We start from the raw sequence: 19,398 nt of genomic DNA on the forward strand, positions 1-19,398 counted from the left end.
GTATCTATTTTCAATGCAAGCTAAATAACTTTTGTTATTCTTGTAAGTTATTGTTTTCGTTTGTTTAACCAAAACAGATCAAAGTGGTCCAAATCTTACAAAACACGAGCAATAAATATAGCGATATGACTATTTACATATTAAAAAGTAAGCGATTAGCGATTAGCGAAAGTTCCGCTAATGTGGATTAAGCGTTTAGCGTTTAGCGATTATCGAGCTAAATTTTCCGGTTAGCGACTTAGCGATTAGCGTCGCTAAATTTTCGGTTAGCGGTGCCCACCACTGTCCTACTGACACTAACAGTCTCTCCCGAGCCGAGACTCGAACCTACGACGACTGGCTTGTTAGAAGGGATACCATCTGGTCGAAGTTAGAAATCAGGACACCTTTTCTGGGCACAAATTTGTCTAAGTTGTTCTATTCTTCGAAGTATGAGCAAATATAACTCGTAATATTTGATTTACTCAGTTTTTTTACGCGAGGATACGTACCTCGCGGAAAAACGAGTTAATAAAAAAATTCGCGTATAAAAAAGCGTAATTTGAAAATCCTTCGATTTAAAAATCCGCGTGAAAAAACCGTTAATTCGAAAATCCGTGTAGAAAACTACCTAGTAAAAAAAATCTGAGTGTATCTCTGACGATCCACTTTCATCAAACCACTTTGAATTATTACGCATTAGTAGATACATTAAACATTCAACACACGTAAACTGTTTCAACTTAAACTTAACAAATGCCAGATGCTTAATGGTAACGGTCAACGCGTGAGAGATTCGTCTTGTTACTCCAGTGAGATTCAACCAATGAAAAATTTCGATCGCAGTGAGCGTTGTGACCTGGAATCGAAAACACTTATTGAGCAATTTTAAAAAATTCTGCTCATTGCCACACCAGAAAGATGAATATCTCCAGAAAATTAGGACAAATGCTAAAACATAAAAAATAAATCAGGACGCCCAAATAGGACTAAAGCAGGTAAGCGAATATTTGCTATTTTTGGTAAATATTTGCTTCGTGTAATACCTGCTTAAGATTGGTCACAGACAGACGTCTGTGTAAATTTTCAAAGAGAATTGCGTTACAAATCACTTGTATACTAGCGCCGCCTGGTGACCTTATCGCTACAATACATTTTTTCGCTGGTGTATGAGGCTGGCGTCACTGATAGCGCTATCTGGTTACGGATTGCTACTACAAAAAATTTGCACAAGTTTGTAACTCAGCTGGACGTCTGTCTGCGATCTAGGTTTTAGCGTTACGTAATTTGTGTACGACGCCTAAGTGTTTTTTCTTCTTTATCTATAAGACGCCTAAGTAATTTTAGTTTAAAAAATATCAATAAATATTTAAATGTTATGCAGATACTTGTACTTGTTATACCATTAAGACTAAATTAATAACAATACAATAACAATAATGAGTAATCTTAGTATAACAAACATCCTCCACCAATTTTCATTTGAATAATTGTGTAACTTTTGTAAAGATTGTGTTAATTCTGAACATGTGTGACTTCATAACAAAAACAACTCGATCGTCCTACTTTATTACAATACTCCCCATTCTGTTCGTTCGTGTTTTTCTCGATGCACCAGCACGCGTACAACCGTGAATGAAACCGAAACGCCTTCACACCCACTTCACCCCGACCGACGTCTACTGTTGACTCGGTTGTTGATTGTACCTATAGCGCTGTGTCTGTCGACGACGGATATGCGACGACGGAGCAGCCACGAGCGTCCCGGTGCATAATATTTCCGTTCAGTTTCCGTTCGGAGTTGCCCGCGGTAACATCTTGTGTGCGTGGTTCCTAGGTTTGGTTGGGAGGTATTCTCATAGAATTACTGTTGGACGGATTAATCGCAATTTCCCGCCGTCTGCAAAGGCAGGTACGACACCGCGACCTGGAGTAAGTGTTTGGACTATCCGTTGTGAAGTTGAGAAGTGTCAGCCGGTGTCGACTCTATCACTTTAATCTCCCGTTTGTTTAACTCATGTGGTGGGTTCATACTGAAGTGGGATATTCCAGCACTAATCAGTGATGTCTTTTGTGTAGTGATCTGAGTCAGTGATCGTAGTGATTAGCAACGGTCGTGACCGCGTGGGTAGATTCTGCAGGTTTCATTTAGACGCTCTCGTTTATCGTTAGCGAGCAAAAGTTTTTAATTGGGCGGAAGTCACATTACTGGAGGCTGAAATAACAATATTTGGGGATGATGTATCGATAAGCCGTCTATCTGTCGGCGACCACCGGCCTATTTACTGAACTGAACTGTATCAACCGGTACCGTCTTAATATTATGCGGTGTTTGCATGAAAACTATGCTGCTCAGATGTAGACACTGCCCCATGATTGAGGTGGATTTTGCATAATTTTACGTAAACTCTACATCACTGAATCAACTTGAGTCTCGAGGACGGTGGTAAGCAAAACAGACGGAGTGATTTACGGACCTTGGCTGTATTGTCGGAGGAATATCATTATTCTGGAGGTGCAGGCCTTGGAAACATGACGTTTACAAAAATCTCGCTAATCGAAACCGAACAATTACCATGAACTGTGCATTGATTGACTAAATTATATTTTATTCGAACTTATTGGCTGCGAGAGTACCTAACGTGGAATTACCAGTTTAAAACAGTATCGTGCGTTTGAGTACTGAGCTCTGGATGGAATACTAATTAGCGATCGATTGGCTTTGCATTACAAACATAGAAAAAATACCTACCAATATGTCATCAGTCGGTTCGGATGTAATAATCAAGCATAATGGGAACGGAACCTCTTCGGGTGTTCAATCAACTGTAGCGACCTTGAGCGGGCCGCCTTTGGAGAGTGCCACTGTAGTCAGCAAGGAATTATTTATCGCGACTATTGAGGATGGCATTAGTGCTGCAAAAGGTGCCGGTGTACTACCGGAACAGGAATCCGCTTATCACTGTGGTTGGTGGAGCGTGCGGCCACGGTGGATGCAGAGGTTTATGACACCCAAATGGGCGTTATTTTGGCTTTGCTGGGCCGGAGCTGTGCAAGGTGAGTGGAAGTATCATATACATTTTTGATTATTTTTCGTCACCTTTTACGTTTATATATTTTACCGCAAAAATGTTTGGTTTTGAGTGTAAAATAATAATGTTTGCAAAAACAATTTAGTATACCGAAAGTTTCAAAGTATTACCAAACGACACATTTTTATCTATTTGCATTTTTATCTATCTTGTTTTGTTAGATATTTTCTTAGGATTTATTCAGTTTTAAACCAGTTTGTTCGAAATATATATTTTTGTTACAACTATTACTTGTTTATGGAATGGGTAACTTGAAGGAGGATCCAGTTTAACGTTAATAAAAAAGTCTGTCAATGAATCTTTCTATAAGAAAAATCAAGGAATAGGTATTCAATCATGCTACTACCTGCTTAGTATCGAACAAAAGTTCAGACGAGATTGAAAAGTGTTTAAGATAAATTAGTGAAACTGAAAAAAAAGTATTTCTAAAAGTTGCCGGAACGTGCAAATGCAAATTAATGGGACAAACATTTCTTCTTTATTGTGGATATTGTCAAGACATAATTGAGATAGAGGGAAATAAAAAATAGAAACTCAGACGAAACTCGGAAAGAACTTGAATTGAACAAAAACGCCGTGGAAAATGATTGTTCATTTTGTGATTCAATCGGTTTTTTAAATTATGTTCCGCTCAGTTTAATTAGGTTAACTGCATTTCTTTTAACCTTTGGTTACCTACATGTACGAGTTATCTTTTGGAAGGAATATATTTTAGATTAGGATTATCTGGGGCTTAACAAGATCAACTAGAATAATATTTTTGAATTTGAATGAGAAATTTTTAAACAAAATCTAAACGGGAATCTGTTTAGATATCGATTCTCCTCTACTAAATAGATACATAATCCAAATCAACTGATAGTTTAAGAAGCAAATTCAAAGATTTAAATGCATGCATTGGAGAAATGTGATTCAAAATGTCGTTTCTGACATTGCCGAAAAAACTGTTTGTTTCATGAATAATTAAGAATATGTTGCTGATTCCAGGTTGGAAACCTGTAACAATTAGCAGTTTATTACCACAAACGTGGCTCTCCTTCTTAGCGATTATCTTTCCTGCCTTATGAGCGACACGCGCCTCCAAGCCCGAACGCTGCAGATAATGTATTGGTTTTATTATGCAGTTTATTCATCGCGAACACGCTATAATGTGTAATTTGGTTAAAATCCCATAAATCTCAATTAGGCTATTATAAGTCCCCTTTGTCACTGCCAGCCGGGGAGAGACAGTGCCAGAGTGACGTGAAGCGTACGCTGCCGCTGAGGGCGCAGAGATTTGCAGCCTCGTTATCCGTCGATTACAGATGCCCGATTGTTTTATATACACGTATTATAATAAATATCTGTCCATCCCACTTGTGTACTCTTCGGTTGACTCAAGTGGTACCAGCTGAACATAATTTTTATGACCGCTCATAGAACCTACTCAACAAGTGACCATCAACAGCTGCAAGCGCGTGGTGCAGTCCATTGTTCCGATAGCACCGGTAGGCCTGCATATGCATTAACCGAAATGAGAGTCTATAATGCAATAATAAATGGTCCAATAAATCAAATGGCCGACTGTATGATTTAATGTGGGAATCATTTCCGGAGCTTTAAAATTCAATTTTACGCCACCCACTCATTAATTATAGAGCCTTTCGGGCCACCGGGATGTGACACGATCGAAGCTTTCGATTCGGCTGCTGCGTGCATGCTGAAAACATCTGACAGTAAAAACCGCGTCGAGGAACCCGTCTGTGACAGTGTCCGGGTGTGAGAGAGCAGCAGGCCGCGCGATAATCAGTTAAATATGACATGATAACTTTATTTACAAAACGGACAACAGCGTTTGCTTTAATAACTGCGTTTACGTAGAGTGAAGTCACCGGCATCAATTCTGTATCAGTCGTGCGAGGTTCTGCTTAAAGTCCTGTTCTGATTACGAAGTGCGAATTGAGTGCAGTTTAATTTGTAATATGACACTTTATTTGTATACCATCGCGTCATAGTAAATAATGGAGGAAACCAAATTGAACATGTATTCTCTTTAAGATTATATTTTTCCACTTGTTGAAAAACGACTTCATTGTACTGACCAAGTTTACAACAAATTTCTGAAAAAAGCATTACAACTTACCTTTTCGGTTCCTTTGAGTCTAACATTCTGAAAACCTTGAAATTTATCTGGTCTGGTTAACTATTGTTATAACTTCCTGGTAATTGTAATAGTGTCACCAAAAAATCAGTCGCTGCTGATTTCCCAAAATTGTGTTTTTGTATTGTTCTCAAATGGCTCATTATTTAAATTAACACTAAATAACATATATAGCTATAAACGAATATATTATAGAGAGTATTCATAAATCACACATAAACGCGCCCTTCGGCAAAATAATAATATTATAATTCGATGTGTACAGAGCAATTTCATAAAAAATGTCCCAATTGAATTTTATATTTTTAATTGTCATTTTCAATTTGGCTGTTCAAGGTTTTGATTCCAAGATGTCATCAAGTAGGTAGTAGATAATTATTTTGTCTTTCAAAAAAAAAACCCCAAAAAAAATTTTGTTTCCAACAAAGAATTAAAAGAAAGTTTGAAACTATCTCAAAAGCTCATTGTTGAAAAGTTTATTTTAAACAATGCTGGCTGTCTGATCATGAAGAAATGAGAAACAAAAAAGTTACAATTTTTGTTTGATTGGTACAATGGCTTCCTCATAGTTGTAGACAATGATTTTGTCCTTCCTGAAAAAATATACACCGTAAGACCAGGAAAAAATCAAAGAAAAGAACACAAAAATATAATTATAAACTATATACAGTGATCACCCGATTATATCATTCCCCGATCATGTCTGCCCCCGATTTTATCACCTGTTTTCACCCGATTTCATCATCATATAACATTTCATGAAAAAAATGTCAGAATAAAATGATTTTCTATAACATCAGAATTCATGTTTCTATTTCTTACATATTACGAGGCACTAAAAATCCCAATTTTTATTCTAACTTTTTCCCACATTTTTTCGAATTTACAAACCTCTACAAAATTATTAGCTATCCAAAAATGCATGTTTTTACGAAAAAAAAGTGATGTTCTATCTTTTAAAATAAACAAGCTACACTTTGCACACTTTGATATTTTCAGGGGTAATTGCACCTATCCGTTAACCACATATACACATTTAGGGTAATTTCTGATCCCTCTTCCATTACCTTAAAGAATAGCTAAAAATCAAGAGAAATTATTTTGCAAGCTGCTTGAGAAATATATGGCGTTTACAGCACAACTTCATAGCTTTATGCAAACACTAGTAGCTAACCCACGAACTAGTAGTGAAATTTGTGTTTCATTTATATCAGAGCCCTACCTTCCAGAGGTGGAAGGAGTGTCAAATTACCATTGACATATTTCTTGCTCCCAAAAACCTCACCATGTTAAATTAGGTTCCTAATGCTTGATTAGCTTTCATGTTACACAGAAGTTTGTGTTATATTTGTATGGGGGCTCTCCTTTCAAGAAGAGAGAGGGGTCTCGAACTATTCTAATCACCTTTTTCGGTCCCAAAAACCCCTACATATAAATCTTCACGAAGATTGGCACAGTAGTTTCCACATCTATAAGGATCAGGGAGACTGGCAGACAGATAGAACGGCTTTTTATATAATTAGATTGCTTGTAGTAATTTAAATCGCTGATTTTACGTATTAAATTATTGGTTTGCCATCTTCCATAAGCAAAGCTTTGGTGCTACATTCCGATTCGGAACTTGACCTTCTGTTTATTATACATAGACTTCGCAGCCAACTGTTATGTATACAGGACAATTGTATACAGAACAATAGCACTACGATCCTACTGACACTAACAGTCTGCCCCAAGCTGAGACTCGAACCTACGACGCCTGGCTTGTTAAGCCAGCATCGTACCTCGAGACCAACTGGAAGGTTCCTTCATGACAAAATATTAAGAAAAAAAATTTCCCAATTTTATCATTTTCCTATTTTATCACCCCAAACATCATCAAGAGGGTGATATAATCGGGTGATCACTGAATCTCATCAACAAAAAAAGTCATTTTTTAGTAATCCGATATATTCCTACGAGAACTACGCACTGTAATCTAAACAATGATAGTCATTTGAACTTGAAGGAATAAAATATAAAAAAAGTTGTCAAAAAAACAAAAAAAATGTCAAAGAAAACAAAATTTGTCCAAAAAATAAAATTTGTTTTAAATTTTGTTTCAGTGTATATTTTTTTTGGAAGGATGAAATCATTATCTAGAAATTTGTCGAAGACACTATACCAATCAAACGATACGTTTTGACTTTAAGTTCTCGTAGAAAAATCAGTTCAGTTCTCGTTAAAATCAGATTTTCACAATGTGGGTTTTTGTAGATATTCAATATTTTCTGTAAAATTGATTTCTCTTACGGTGTAAATTTTTCCTTTGGGTATTTTTCATGGACAAAATTACTGCCTACAATCTTGCCGAAGACTCCGATCAAACAAACCGTTCTGGCTCTATTTTTTTGTTATCATAAATACCCAACAAAACAATATCGCACGCTACCCTGGGGTCTAATGCGGTCTCGATCAACAAGATTAGTTGAGAGATTTCGTTATCGATATTGTTTCAAGCACATTTTGCATGTTGTAGGATAAGTACAACAATACACCGTGCCCCAGTGCTGAGTCGAGAAAATTTCCAGCTCGAAAAGTTCCTCGACCTGATCGGGAATCGAACCCGATATCACAACCGTGTGGGAAAGCTAGCCGACCGACATCGCTAACCACAGAACCACGGGGACCACGATCAATACCCATTTTACATAAATCATTTCACAAATTAGTCGTGATTATAAAAAAAAATAACAAAGATAGCACAAAATGACATCTTTATCCCATTTTTTTGTGGAATTGCATTACTATAAAACCATGACGGTTATTTTTCACAAATGAATCTACTACTGATATTTTTCAAATTTGTTGGCAAATTGAATCAATTTGAATCTCGCATTTCTTTCAATGATACAAAATGTTGCAAAATTCACAAAAAATTGCTTACACAAAACTTAAAATAATAACTCTCGTATTGTAAACTATTTATTGAATAGAATTTGGGACTAGAAAAGAACACAAAAATTATTGTTGAAAAACATTATGCATTCAACAACTTTTTACTAGTTAAACTACTAGTTCAAGTTTACATATTGATAAGAAAAAGTGGCACCACTGCACAGTGGGGCGACCTCATACAAAGGCTGGCCAAGCAAAAAAAGTGTCGATAAACGCGACAAAAACTTGGTATTTACATAATTTTGGGACGCTGAACACGAATCTGGTATCTATTTGGGGCCGTTCATAAAGCACGAAATTCAATTCTCAATGTTTTTTTGGCACTTTTTCCTTTATAGTTTTATTTATAGAATTATATGATCATTATCCACAAGTACTGCCACTGAGCGCCCTCCCCATTGAAAAAATTACGTAATATATGGACGACCCAAACAAATTTTGCTAAAATATATATATATTTATTATTATTTTAAACAACATAAGTAATACAAACTAATTAAAAATTGAAAAAAATCATTCATCATCATCTGTGTGATTGCTGAAATCTCCTGCTGAATTGTTTCCAGAAAATTGTAAATTAATTATAATTATCAGCAGTAAAAATTTCTTCCGCTGCTATATTCATTTCTTCTAGTGATTTTCGATGTTTCATTGTTCCATATATATGTTGTCTTTCTAATCCGGTTTCTATGGTTAAAAGAGGACATTCAAATACATGTATAAAATCATGAATTGTCAACTTACTAGACATTAAATTAGGTGGTGCCGCTGAAGTTGAAAACTCCAAAATAAAATTAACCTAATTTCTGAATTCGAAAACCAAGACACGGGAATCACACAACGTTCTGAATGAATTCGAAAAGATGCGGAAGGCGACGAATGTTCTTTGTGTTTTTCCCATACAGCAAACTATGTGCTTCACTTTTGTATGCAAACGTGTGCGAAGCGAAAGCAATCTGCAAACGCGCTATTGTTGGTCGGAGTTTGATGGTATGAACTTACCTCTAGGATTTGACACTTTAATTGAAAAGGGAAAGCAGTGAAAGAGCTGAGAAACTGCAAGGCAGCTGGGAAGGACGGCATTCCCGCCAAACTCTTCAAAGTCGGGAGCGAACAGCTGTATCGTGCCATCCATCGGATCATGCTGAGAATGTGGTTTGATGAAGAATTGCCCTCGGACTGGTTGGAGGGTCTCATATGCCCGATCTACAAAAAAGGCCATCGCCTGGACTGTAGCAATTATCGGGGCATAACACTTCTCAATACCGTGTACAAAATTCTCTCCCGCATCCTGTTCCACAGACTGAGGCCGTTGCAGGAGACCTTTGTTGGCGAGTACCAATGCGGTTTTCGAGGAGGGACGCTCCACGACGGACCAAATGTTTACCTTGCGACAAATCCTCGATAAATTTCAAGAATACAACTTGCAGACGCACCATCTGTTCATAGACTTCAGGGCAGCGTACGATTCAGTCAAGAGAAATGAGATATGGCAGATTATGATTGAACATGGCTTCCCAACAAAGCTGATTAGGCTGATACGTGCCACCCTTGAAGGTTCTACATCAAGCGTCAGGATAGCCGGTGAGATATCGGACTCGTTCGTGACGTTAGATGGTTTGAAGCAGGGTGACGGGCTGTCGAACTTATTGTTCAACATCGCATTGGAAGGTGCTATACGGAGGGCTGGTGTGCAGAGAAGCGGCACCATCATTAAGAAGTCGCACATGCTTCTCGGTTTTGCGGACGATATCGACATCATTGGTATCAACCGTAGAGCTGTGGAAGAGGCATTCGGACCTCTCAGGAGGGAAGCTGCGAGATTAGGGCTTGTCATAAACTCTGCCAAAACGAAATACATGGTGGCTGGCAGAGTGCGTGGTAGTCCGTCGGAGGTTGGTGCTGCGGTGGTGCTAGATGGGGAAACATTTGAAGTAGTCGCGAATTTATTTACCTGGGAACATTAGTGACATGTGACAACGAGGTTAGCCGTGAGATGAAGAGGCGGATAGCGGCCGCAAGCAGGGCCTTTTACGGATTACATAACCAGCTAAGGTCCCGCAGTCTGCAAATCCGTACTAAACTTGCACTCTATAAAACACTGATTCTTCCGGTGGCTCTCTACGGCCATGAATCATGGACGCTGAAAGAGGCTGATCGGCGAGCTCTTGGTGTTTTTGAGCGTAGGATTTTGCGTTCAATCCTTGGCGGCAAACTAGAAAATGGTTTCTGGCGCAGACGCATGAACCATGAAGTGTACCAGGCATACAAATCGGCGGATATAGTCAAGCGTATAAAACACGGCAGGCTTCAGTGGGCTGGGCATGTAGCGAGAATGCCGGATGAGCGTCAAGCGAAAGCTATATTTAGCAGGAATTCCGACAGAGGTCGACGACTTCGAGGTAGACCCCGCACTCGTTGGACGTGTGCTGTCGACGAGGATGCACGCGAAATAGGTGTTACGGGCGATTGGAGGATAGTAGCCCAAGACCGAGGGACATGGCGACGTATTCTGGATTCGGCACTGGATCGATAATCGGTCTGTCGCCTTAAAAGTAAAGTAAAGTAAAGTAAAGTAAGTAAATTGAAAAGGGCTGAATGTTTTTAATATTGTTTTGAATATGTAGAAAGTTATAAATTAGTTTGACATACCTGGGATTTCATAAATATTTGTTTACTGTTTTCTTTTTTAACACGTATTTTTATAACTTTTTATTAATAAATTTTGTAATTTTTGCTCAATTTATATTTTATTTTTACGGATTGACTTCACTATCATAAATCTTCATTAATGGGGTTCCAAGGCTATGATTAAAATTAATGCTGGATGGAATTTCAAATTCAGAAAAAAAATTAAAAAATCTGCTATCGCTTTTTCACTAAAGTGACAATTTGGGCAGTTTTGCTCTACAGCGGACAGTATGCTTTTGAAAGCTTACGTTTTTACCTAAATTCTGAATGTAGTCACAACCGTGGCAAACTGCGGCAACTAAACTTTTAAGCTACTTTTCTACAAAAAATCACGTTTTTTTATTTTTTTTAGTGTCAGGCCTACTATGACCAAATTTCACAATATCTAATGAAAGAGGTTTGTTTTGCACAATATTTACAACAGCTTTTCCTTTGACGTCAGAAAAATCCAAACTGTCATTGAAGCTACAGAGCGTTTCAAAGTAATGTACTTTTTTTCAAAAAAATGTCAAAAAACGTCAGTATGCCAAGCTTTGAAAAGCCATGAAAAATTCAGTTTTCATGATATTGCGCCCAAATTTTGGATTTAGACACTTGAATGTTATAGCAACAGAGGAAAAATATTATGAAAAAGCTAACGAAAAAAATTTTTCTTGGCTGATGGCCAGCGATTCCCCACTGTGCACTGTGCATCTTGGGTTTTATGGCGTACTAGAGCGGTTTATCTCAAATTTCTGTCTGGGAGCTTTAAAGTCTGTTCTCGGTCAGGTTCGGCTTGAGCCTATTACAGCTCGGAGTCAGTGCAACAAAAGTTACCAGTCAATAGATAGGGTAATTTTGATGAATGAATCGAAATAAAGCCTCACATTGGTGTTTGAAAATATCATAATACAGTGGAACTTTGGATTTGAGGAATTAATGGAGGTTAGTATATTTTATTGCAAAGCAGTGAAATCTAACGAAAAATACTAATTTTGATCATTTCACCAAGTCCACAGTTTCGTTGGATTCTCGGGAGTATTTTTTTATTGAACGTGATAAAATCAAAATTTCACTCTATATTAGAGCAACTCTGAAGACACGCAATAGTGGTGGTACACTTAATGCACACAACGAAATGGGTCTCAGAGTATTTTTTTTTTCGTATGTAGATTCAATAGACCAGAGAATGACAATGAAATTTTGAAAAAGCAGGGTTGCCAATTATCGCTGCGAAATAAAATCATTTCGGTCAGAAACTTACATGTTCAAAATTCAGCCAAAATGCCTAAAAACGTAAAACAGCGGAGAGGCCACGACAGAAATGAATTCCAAATAAAGTAGAAAACCGTTTGAATGAGCAGAGAAACGCCCCTAAAACAAAAAAACAACATTGATCTCAAATTAGTATCTAATAACTCAAAAAGGCAACAATGAACTAGAAAAAAATACCAAACTCAAGTGAAAACTACAAAAAGTTCAACATAAAATGCATAAAAACTCTAGTAAATGTAGCTTGTAACACCTGAAAACATGGCTTTCAAAAAAAAAAAAAGATTATTGAATTCAGTTCAAAATTATTGAAGAACGTCACTGAAGTCTAGAAAACTCCAAAAATGAAAATAACACTTCGTAGGTAAAAAAGAATTAGAAGAGACAAAATATCGTCTGAAATTATGTCAAAAAAGCCTTTAAAAACGGATAAATCAAGCTAGGTAACGCTCCTGAAATGCAAAAAAACTAAGGAAATGATCATAAATTTGGTTCAAATTAAAAATTATTTCTATAGAGTCAAAAAGAAAATAGAATAGAATCAAAGTTTATAAAAATTATTTTAAATAAACTAAAAAACAACGCGAAAATCCCCCTGCCTGCCAAAGAACGAAAACGAATAAAAAATTACATCTTGGGAGCCAAATTTATCACAAATACAGCTGACAACAACTCTTAAACCAAAACCAGATTTTTAATGTAGGCTACCCAACAAACAATTGGGCTGAATAAAACAGCTAATAATTTTAAAATAGCTGAATAAAGTCTACATACAGGTGAAACGGATTGCCACAACGCTCAGGTTGATTCATTAGCTGAACAAGAAATAAATTCAGGTTTTAAAAAACTTGTGAAATACTCCACGAATGATAAAAAATATATCAAACAGAAAGAAGTCAGTATGTTATTTTGATTTAATTACTGTTAATTAATTTGAGTAAGATGAACTATTTTAAAATAATTTTAATGCTTTCAATGGAGCCGATGGGTATTATTTCTGATAGCAGAGCAAATTGGAAATAACTTAATTTACAATGTATTTCCTCGTCATTCTTATCAGGGACAAGAGTTCCTGTCATTGTCACCTGCTTCATATATGTCAACTTTTTTTCCAGATCACTTTTTAAAGCAGCTACTGTTTTAACAAACATACTACCAACCCAAGAAACATTCTTTGGTTAAATAAGTGCTTTTTTAACTAATCTTATTCAGCTGACGGCTGAACATAGGTCGAATAATGTATTTCTAAGTGTTTAATCAACTTTGAATCAGTCGGTTTTGGAGCTACTAAACCAGCTACTTGTTACATTCGGCTTCTCAAACAGCCGAACAAGGGCTTAATAAGAAACAACCCAGCCATTTGAACAACTTTTATACATGCTGATCGATTCTGTAGAAGCGATTATTCATTTCTTGTACAGCTTGTAGAAAAACTCTTTTACAGCCAACAGTAGCTAGCTTATAGTCTAAAAAAATAGGTCAAGTTTCGAATCGGAATGTAGCACCAAGGCTTTGCTTTTTTTGTTTAGAACTCCAAATGGTGGATAGGAAAAAAAGGGAAGGCTATGTAAACAATCTATTTATAAAAATTGAGTTCTGTCTGTCTGTCTAATTCCTATAGACTTGGACATGAATCTATCGGCGTGAAAATTTGTGTGTAGGGGTATTTGGGGCCGAGAACGGTTATTAAACTAGTTTGAGAACCCTGCTTTCTGGTCCTATACAATTGAAACACAAATTTTCTAAGAAATTTTAAGGTTTAGCGATTGGGAAAATGGAAAAATATAAGTGGAGGTTTCCGTTTGTTTAATTACGTTCCCGCAATATTTTCCCCGCTCAATATCGACGTGAGAGAAACTTTATTCGAATGTGTTTTCGAATATCGCCTGGAGTCAAGTGCACTTGCAATCCTGGAGGTGGAAAACAAAGACGCCAACAATTTGAATTTTGTAGGCTATAATTAAGGTGTATTTCTGAACTATAAACAAATTACAATTTCAAGTTTTGCAAGAATGTGGAAAAAATTTAAAATTCTCATGTCTTCAATTTAATAAAGAGAAAAAATGGGTGAGATGATGTTTGCCAGATCAGCTAGTAATCATATGAACTTTAAATTAAAAAAAAAATGAGAGTTTTAGTAAAATTGAAATAAACATAAAAAAAAATTTCGGTTCCATAAACGATTTCCAACTCAGAAAAACTGTAAGAACTGTATAGAACTTTTGGAAATCTACCCTTTCGTACCCCGGGATCAACTGAGCAAAGAGTCACACCTGTGAGTCGTGTTTCTTGTCTCTGTTTTTCCAACAAACATTAAACCATTAACATGCATTACATTTAAAGTGACAAATTTAATACGCCAAGAATTGGTGATCGTCAAGTGAGATTGAGTGCTCAACTTGCTGGCAGCTGTCCACTTGTCACCAACCGTTTACGTTTTCGTAGTAATCGTCTGAGCAAAGACAGATGGTCTCACTACACGATGGGTGAGATCATTTCATGCCATTATAGCATTGAAGCTGGACCGATGAAGTGTGTTGAGAGATAGAGTTGGATATGTTGTTGTCCAACTGATAAGATAAAACATTAGCGGAGATCACAGGCAAGTAAAATTCCTCCACAAAAATAACAAATCAAACGGCGCTATTGTCCATGTCAAACAATTTTTAGTACCAATCACTCGCGTTATACAGTTGATACATCGTAGTGGTTGAAAGCATCACATCCTTGGTGCCGAATTATAAATGACACAAACGTGACTTTGCGGCAACGAAGTTTGGACAATTTCTTTTTGCGATCCAAATGAACGAATTTTACGAACGTCGTTACTCATCATTGATTTTCCAGCGGAAGCGTACTTTTTCCAACGCGGTTTGCGGTGGGAAACTATAGGGGAAAGCTGATCAATCCCAATATTTTACGAGCATCTGTTGGCTCAGGAGAAAGGTTTGAGTACATAATGGGAGATCCCCGTTGGAGAACAAATTGAGAGTCCATAAAAACGCGCCACACTTTGCAGACGCTTTTTTTTCTAGAGGAAAATGTTTATAACTGTTCACCCTGCTTATATCTATAGTTTATGTTACGATTCATACAGGCAGGCGGTTGAGGGTAGAATTATTTTTGGGTTGCGGGAAAATCCTAAAGAAAATCATCGTAGTTTATCGCTCCGCTGCATCTTGGGACGGCAATGGCTTCGAAGCGGTGGAAGCTGATTCGACTTTTTTTTTTTTGGCTCCTAGTATGGACACGAAGTGAGTACAATATTAGATCGTTCAAACTTGCCAGTATCTGAAAGCTTTCCTTAATAAGTTTGTTATCGCCAGACGGAATCAGTTACTTCTGTGGCGAACATACTGCCGCTGTCATTTCCAATGGGGGAGAATAATTGAGAACATGGTGAAAATTGCCGTCGGGATGACAAATTTACTGGCATTAAAAGTAATTTCTATATTATTATCAGCAATGTTTTTATCGCTGTTGAACTTTTTTATTGGTTCTGTAATATTCGTGTTCTGCTTAGAACGGCTACTCATGCTTATATGGTAGGTTTGAACGAAAAAAAAAATGGTAAAAGTATATTTTAAAAATATTACCAAAACTTCAAACATGAACCAAGGAGAGGAAACCTTTAATCACCCGAAATCATACCGTAAAGATTTGTCATTTACCGGTAAGCTCACCATCCATGCCAAACGGCAAAGTGCCAGGATTCCGTAAATACAGAATGCTTATGGCGCTTGGAATCGTTTAAACATGGGGTTCAATGTCACATGTCTACCGCACTGGAACGGTCTGAACCGAACTGAAAGCATACTGTTAAAAGGCACGAGGATTACAATTCCGCAACAAGTCAAAGCTAACGAACGAGTTGAACGAGCGATATGAATGCTGCTCGCATTCTTGCGGCTGGCGAAGAGACGTCGACTGTTAGGTTTGGCAGATCCTAGAGCCGAGGTGGAAAATCCTTTAAGTTGACACATTTTTCCGCTTAACGTACAAATGGTGATCCCTTTTATTTGTGCTCGTTCCTGTCGATAGCAGTTATGACATAAATGTATAAGTCGTAGACCCGTCAAACATGCCAGGCTAGGGAACGACTTTTGCGGTCGCGGTGAGCACGGCTCGGGTGTCCTCTCGATGAGGAAGCAACAGTTTGTACCGCCGTCAAGTGGCCCCGGGCTGTTTGTGCATTCGTCTCATGGCGGAGCACATTCTGCGGATTCAGTCGGCAAAGTGGTAATCATGGGAGTTTACACTCCGTTCTCATTCACATTATATTCACATAATTTGTGGGATCGAAATGAGAATCGCTTAGCTGCGACACGGCCACGATATTGCCTAATCGTACGACATACATATTTGTTGTAAACGATTTCTGAATTTGATTTTGGTTTTCTTTCACATTTTGTTTGTTTAGTTTGAAGACATTTGACAGAACTAAATTTATTAAGCACATATGAAATGAATTTTGATATGATTCTATGAATCAATATTTTAACGTTTTTTCCTGAATACTGATTTTATTAATGTCCAAACTGCAATTAGTTTTTAAATTGTTTTCTTTGAAAAACTAGCTCAATCAACATTGAAAAAAGCTTTCATTTGCTTTTTTGTGCAATTTCCTCTTATGGCGAAAACATTTATTCTAAACCGCAAAAGTTTTGATCTGATTTTGCTCAAAAATTCGTTATTAAGGTATAAAAGCTAAATAAAAGTGGCTCTGATTTTAGATTTTTTTTTCTCTTAAATGCCCTGATATTTGTTTTATTCTAGAATTGACACGTTAGGCAAATGAATCTTTGCATTCTTAGAGCCTTGAAAAATTAAATTAATTTCTGACAGAACTAGTACTGCTTTAGCCCTTTTTCCTCCATAGTAGTGAGAAATAACAAAAACATTTTATTCCTATTCCAGTGAAAGGCAGAACAACTTGTTTACAGCTATAAGCTGGATGGGCTTCTTTGCCTAACGCACACCATAGGTGCTGTGTTACCATAGTATCCTCCGTGATTGTGAAATATGTTTTCTTGATATTCTGCAGAGTCACGTGTCCAAGATGGATAGGAAGTAGGTGCGGTGTTTGTTTACGCTTTGACAATAATTGTCCTAACATACTTTCTGGCAGAGAGCACGCAGTTATTGTCGGTTCAGCGGTTCTTATATTTGGCTGTGCTATTGATCACGGCCATAAGAACCCTTTTGAGCAGATGAGTTTTTCTTCCGATTAGGGTGTTATGATGGCTGCATAAATATACTTATTGCGGTGTTGAAAGAACACGATTAGGATAATATAATGGGAGTAAAATGCGTTGTTTATATTAGATCCAATTTTGCGATGAGAGAATGGATGAAAAGGGTGCAGAATATGACATATTGTTGTGCCTTACGATGGAATGGAACAAAATAAACTTTGATTGTCAACATTTCATTTGCCATGTGCAGAGTTTGTGGGAAGAAAAGTATGAAAGTTCTTCTAACCTTCCGCAGTGCGGCTGATGAATGGCAACTCAACTACTGCTTGCTTACTCAAACATTGGAAAACACGTGCCAGCTCTATTATAAGACTAACGAATATCCATTTTCAGTTATTTTTCTGTGTTCTTCCAACGATTTCCACTCAACCGTTCGTGTCAGTTTACTGAAAGAAACCACAACCAGATATACTTCTTCTTTTACTGAGCAATTGAAAAGAACTTTCGCTTCCCATTTTTTTTCTGCGACGCCACAACAACAACAACGAAACTGGAAGAGATTGTGTGGTCGTATATTTTTGGAACCTGTCAATTCAAGATTATCCCACAACGGCCACAATTGTAAACTGGATCGATGTGACCTTTCTGCGCAATTGACGTGAGCATTTGGTTTTGGCATTTTGTTTGTGGGAGCGCTTTTCAACAGTTTGTTTTGCAGATTATTACCTATTTTGGCATGGGTCAAAAGCAGGCTAAAATGTTGTCTTCAATATTGTCCTATATTAGTCATTTCACATGAAGTGATCACGAAAACACAAATTTGAGCACAATTATCACAGATTTTGCTTAAAATTGAAAGAATTATTTTTCACCAAGTTGGGGAAATCCCAATTTTTAATTGGAATACTTCTCGTCATTGGGGACCCTCTTTTTGTTGCAAAATAACGCTTTTTTTGTTCAAAACCTCTTTTTATCTTGTTCTTACAACTCATAGACGTAAGATGTCCGTAAAATGTTGATAAGTGATTTCTGAAGAAAGTAAACCTAGTAATCCAGAAAAAATATCATTTTAACCGGAAATGTTGCCAGATAAATTATATTTGTATCTTGAAAATTTAGCAAATTTTATTTTAAATTTGATAGTTTCATGGTGTTTCTGGGGAAATTTTACGTAAGAAACACCTATCACCCTAAAGTAATATGAGCCAATCTTGAGATATATTTTTACATTTTTATGAAAATAGTTGTACATTTCTCAATTTTTATCAAACCATCATATTTATTTGAAAATGTCCGTCCGTTAACTTTGTAACCCAAAGAGCAACCCGAGAAATGATTTAAACGATTTTCCTGGTTATAAAGGAATCCAAAAATACCTTTTCTTTCTTGCAGCAGTGTTGCCATTTTTTTTCAAATAATTCTCAAAAGATAAATTTTTATATTAAATGTTATGGATTTTCACTTTGTATTTCTTTTTTAAAGTTTAACTCAGCATTACACCTTCGCTGCTATTTTGTTTTATTTCACAGTTTTACAGTTATTGTTTCAAAATTTTATTCCACAGTAATACTTAATTTAAAAAAAAATATTATTTTGAATTTCTCCGCTCATGACATGTCAAATCATTGGCCATCTATTTCTCTGTTTCTCTTATCGCACATAGTACACATAGTGTTTTTTTTTTGAACGCGCACAGTGTTCCTATTTTCCATGCCTCTCAGAAACAACCACTGCCTACTTAGGCCGCTTTACGAAAGGGGGCATAAGTTAATTAGGTAAACTTATCCAAATAAATGCTTCTAAAAAGTTTAAACTCCCTTTGATGCAAAAAACATCTCGGCCAGCCATGTTTGGAGTCACACATGCCTCCCCTCACCCTATAGCCTCCAATGCAAACAACACGTTTTCAATTTTTTCGTTAAGTTTACAAATCATTGATTTTATATGTAATACAAGATTGAACGTGGGGACATTGCCATAAAAGAAGAAATTTTTTTATCAGAGATAGCTTACTCCGTATTTTTCCCAAAACCTAAGCAAATCTGCAAAGTTTACTGAAAGTAGTAACATATAAATGAGAATAATTCTAGGTAGAGTTGCGAGGTCAATATAGGGG

The 19,398-nt window shown here is 36.8% G+C and overlaps 1 protein-coding gene across 1 annotated transcript in view; it reads left to right on the plus strand.

Moving 5' to 3' along the window:
- The first annotated feature begins 1,719 nt into the window (after positions 1 to 1,719).
- LOC129731740 (solute carrier organic anion transporter family member 4A1) overlaps positions 1,720 to 19,398 on the plus strand; it is a 67,721-nt gene continuing 50,042 nt past the window's right edge. The window contains exon 1 of the mRNA XM_055691984.1: positions 1,720 to 3,036. Within this exon, the coding sequence (XP_055547959.1) occupies positions 2,736 to 3,036 (301 nt within the window). The 5' untranslated portion in view covers positions 1,720 to 2,735. The remainder of the gene's footprint in view (positions 3,037 to 19,398) is intronic.

The sequence above is a fragment of the Wyeomyia smithii genome, chromosome 3, assembly GCF_029784165.1.
Source record: "Wyeomyia smithii strain HCP4-BCI-WySm-NY-G18 chromosome 3, ASM2978416v1, whole genome shotgun sequence".
NCBI lineage: Eukaryota > Metazoa > Arthropoda > Insecta > Diptera > Culicidae > Wyeomyia > Wyeomyia smithii.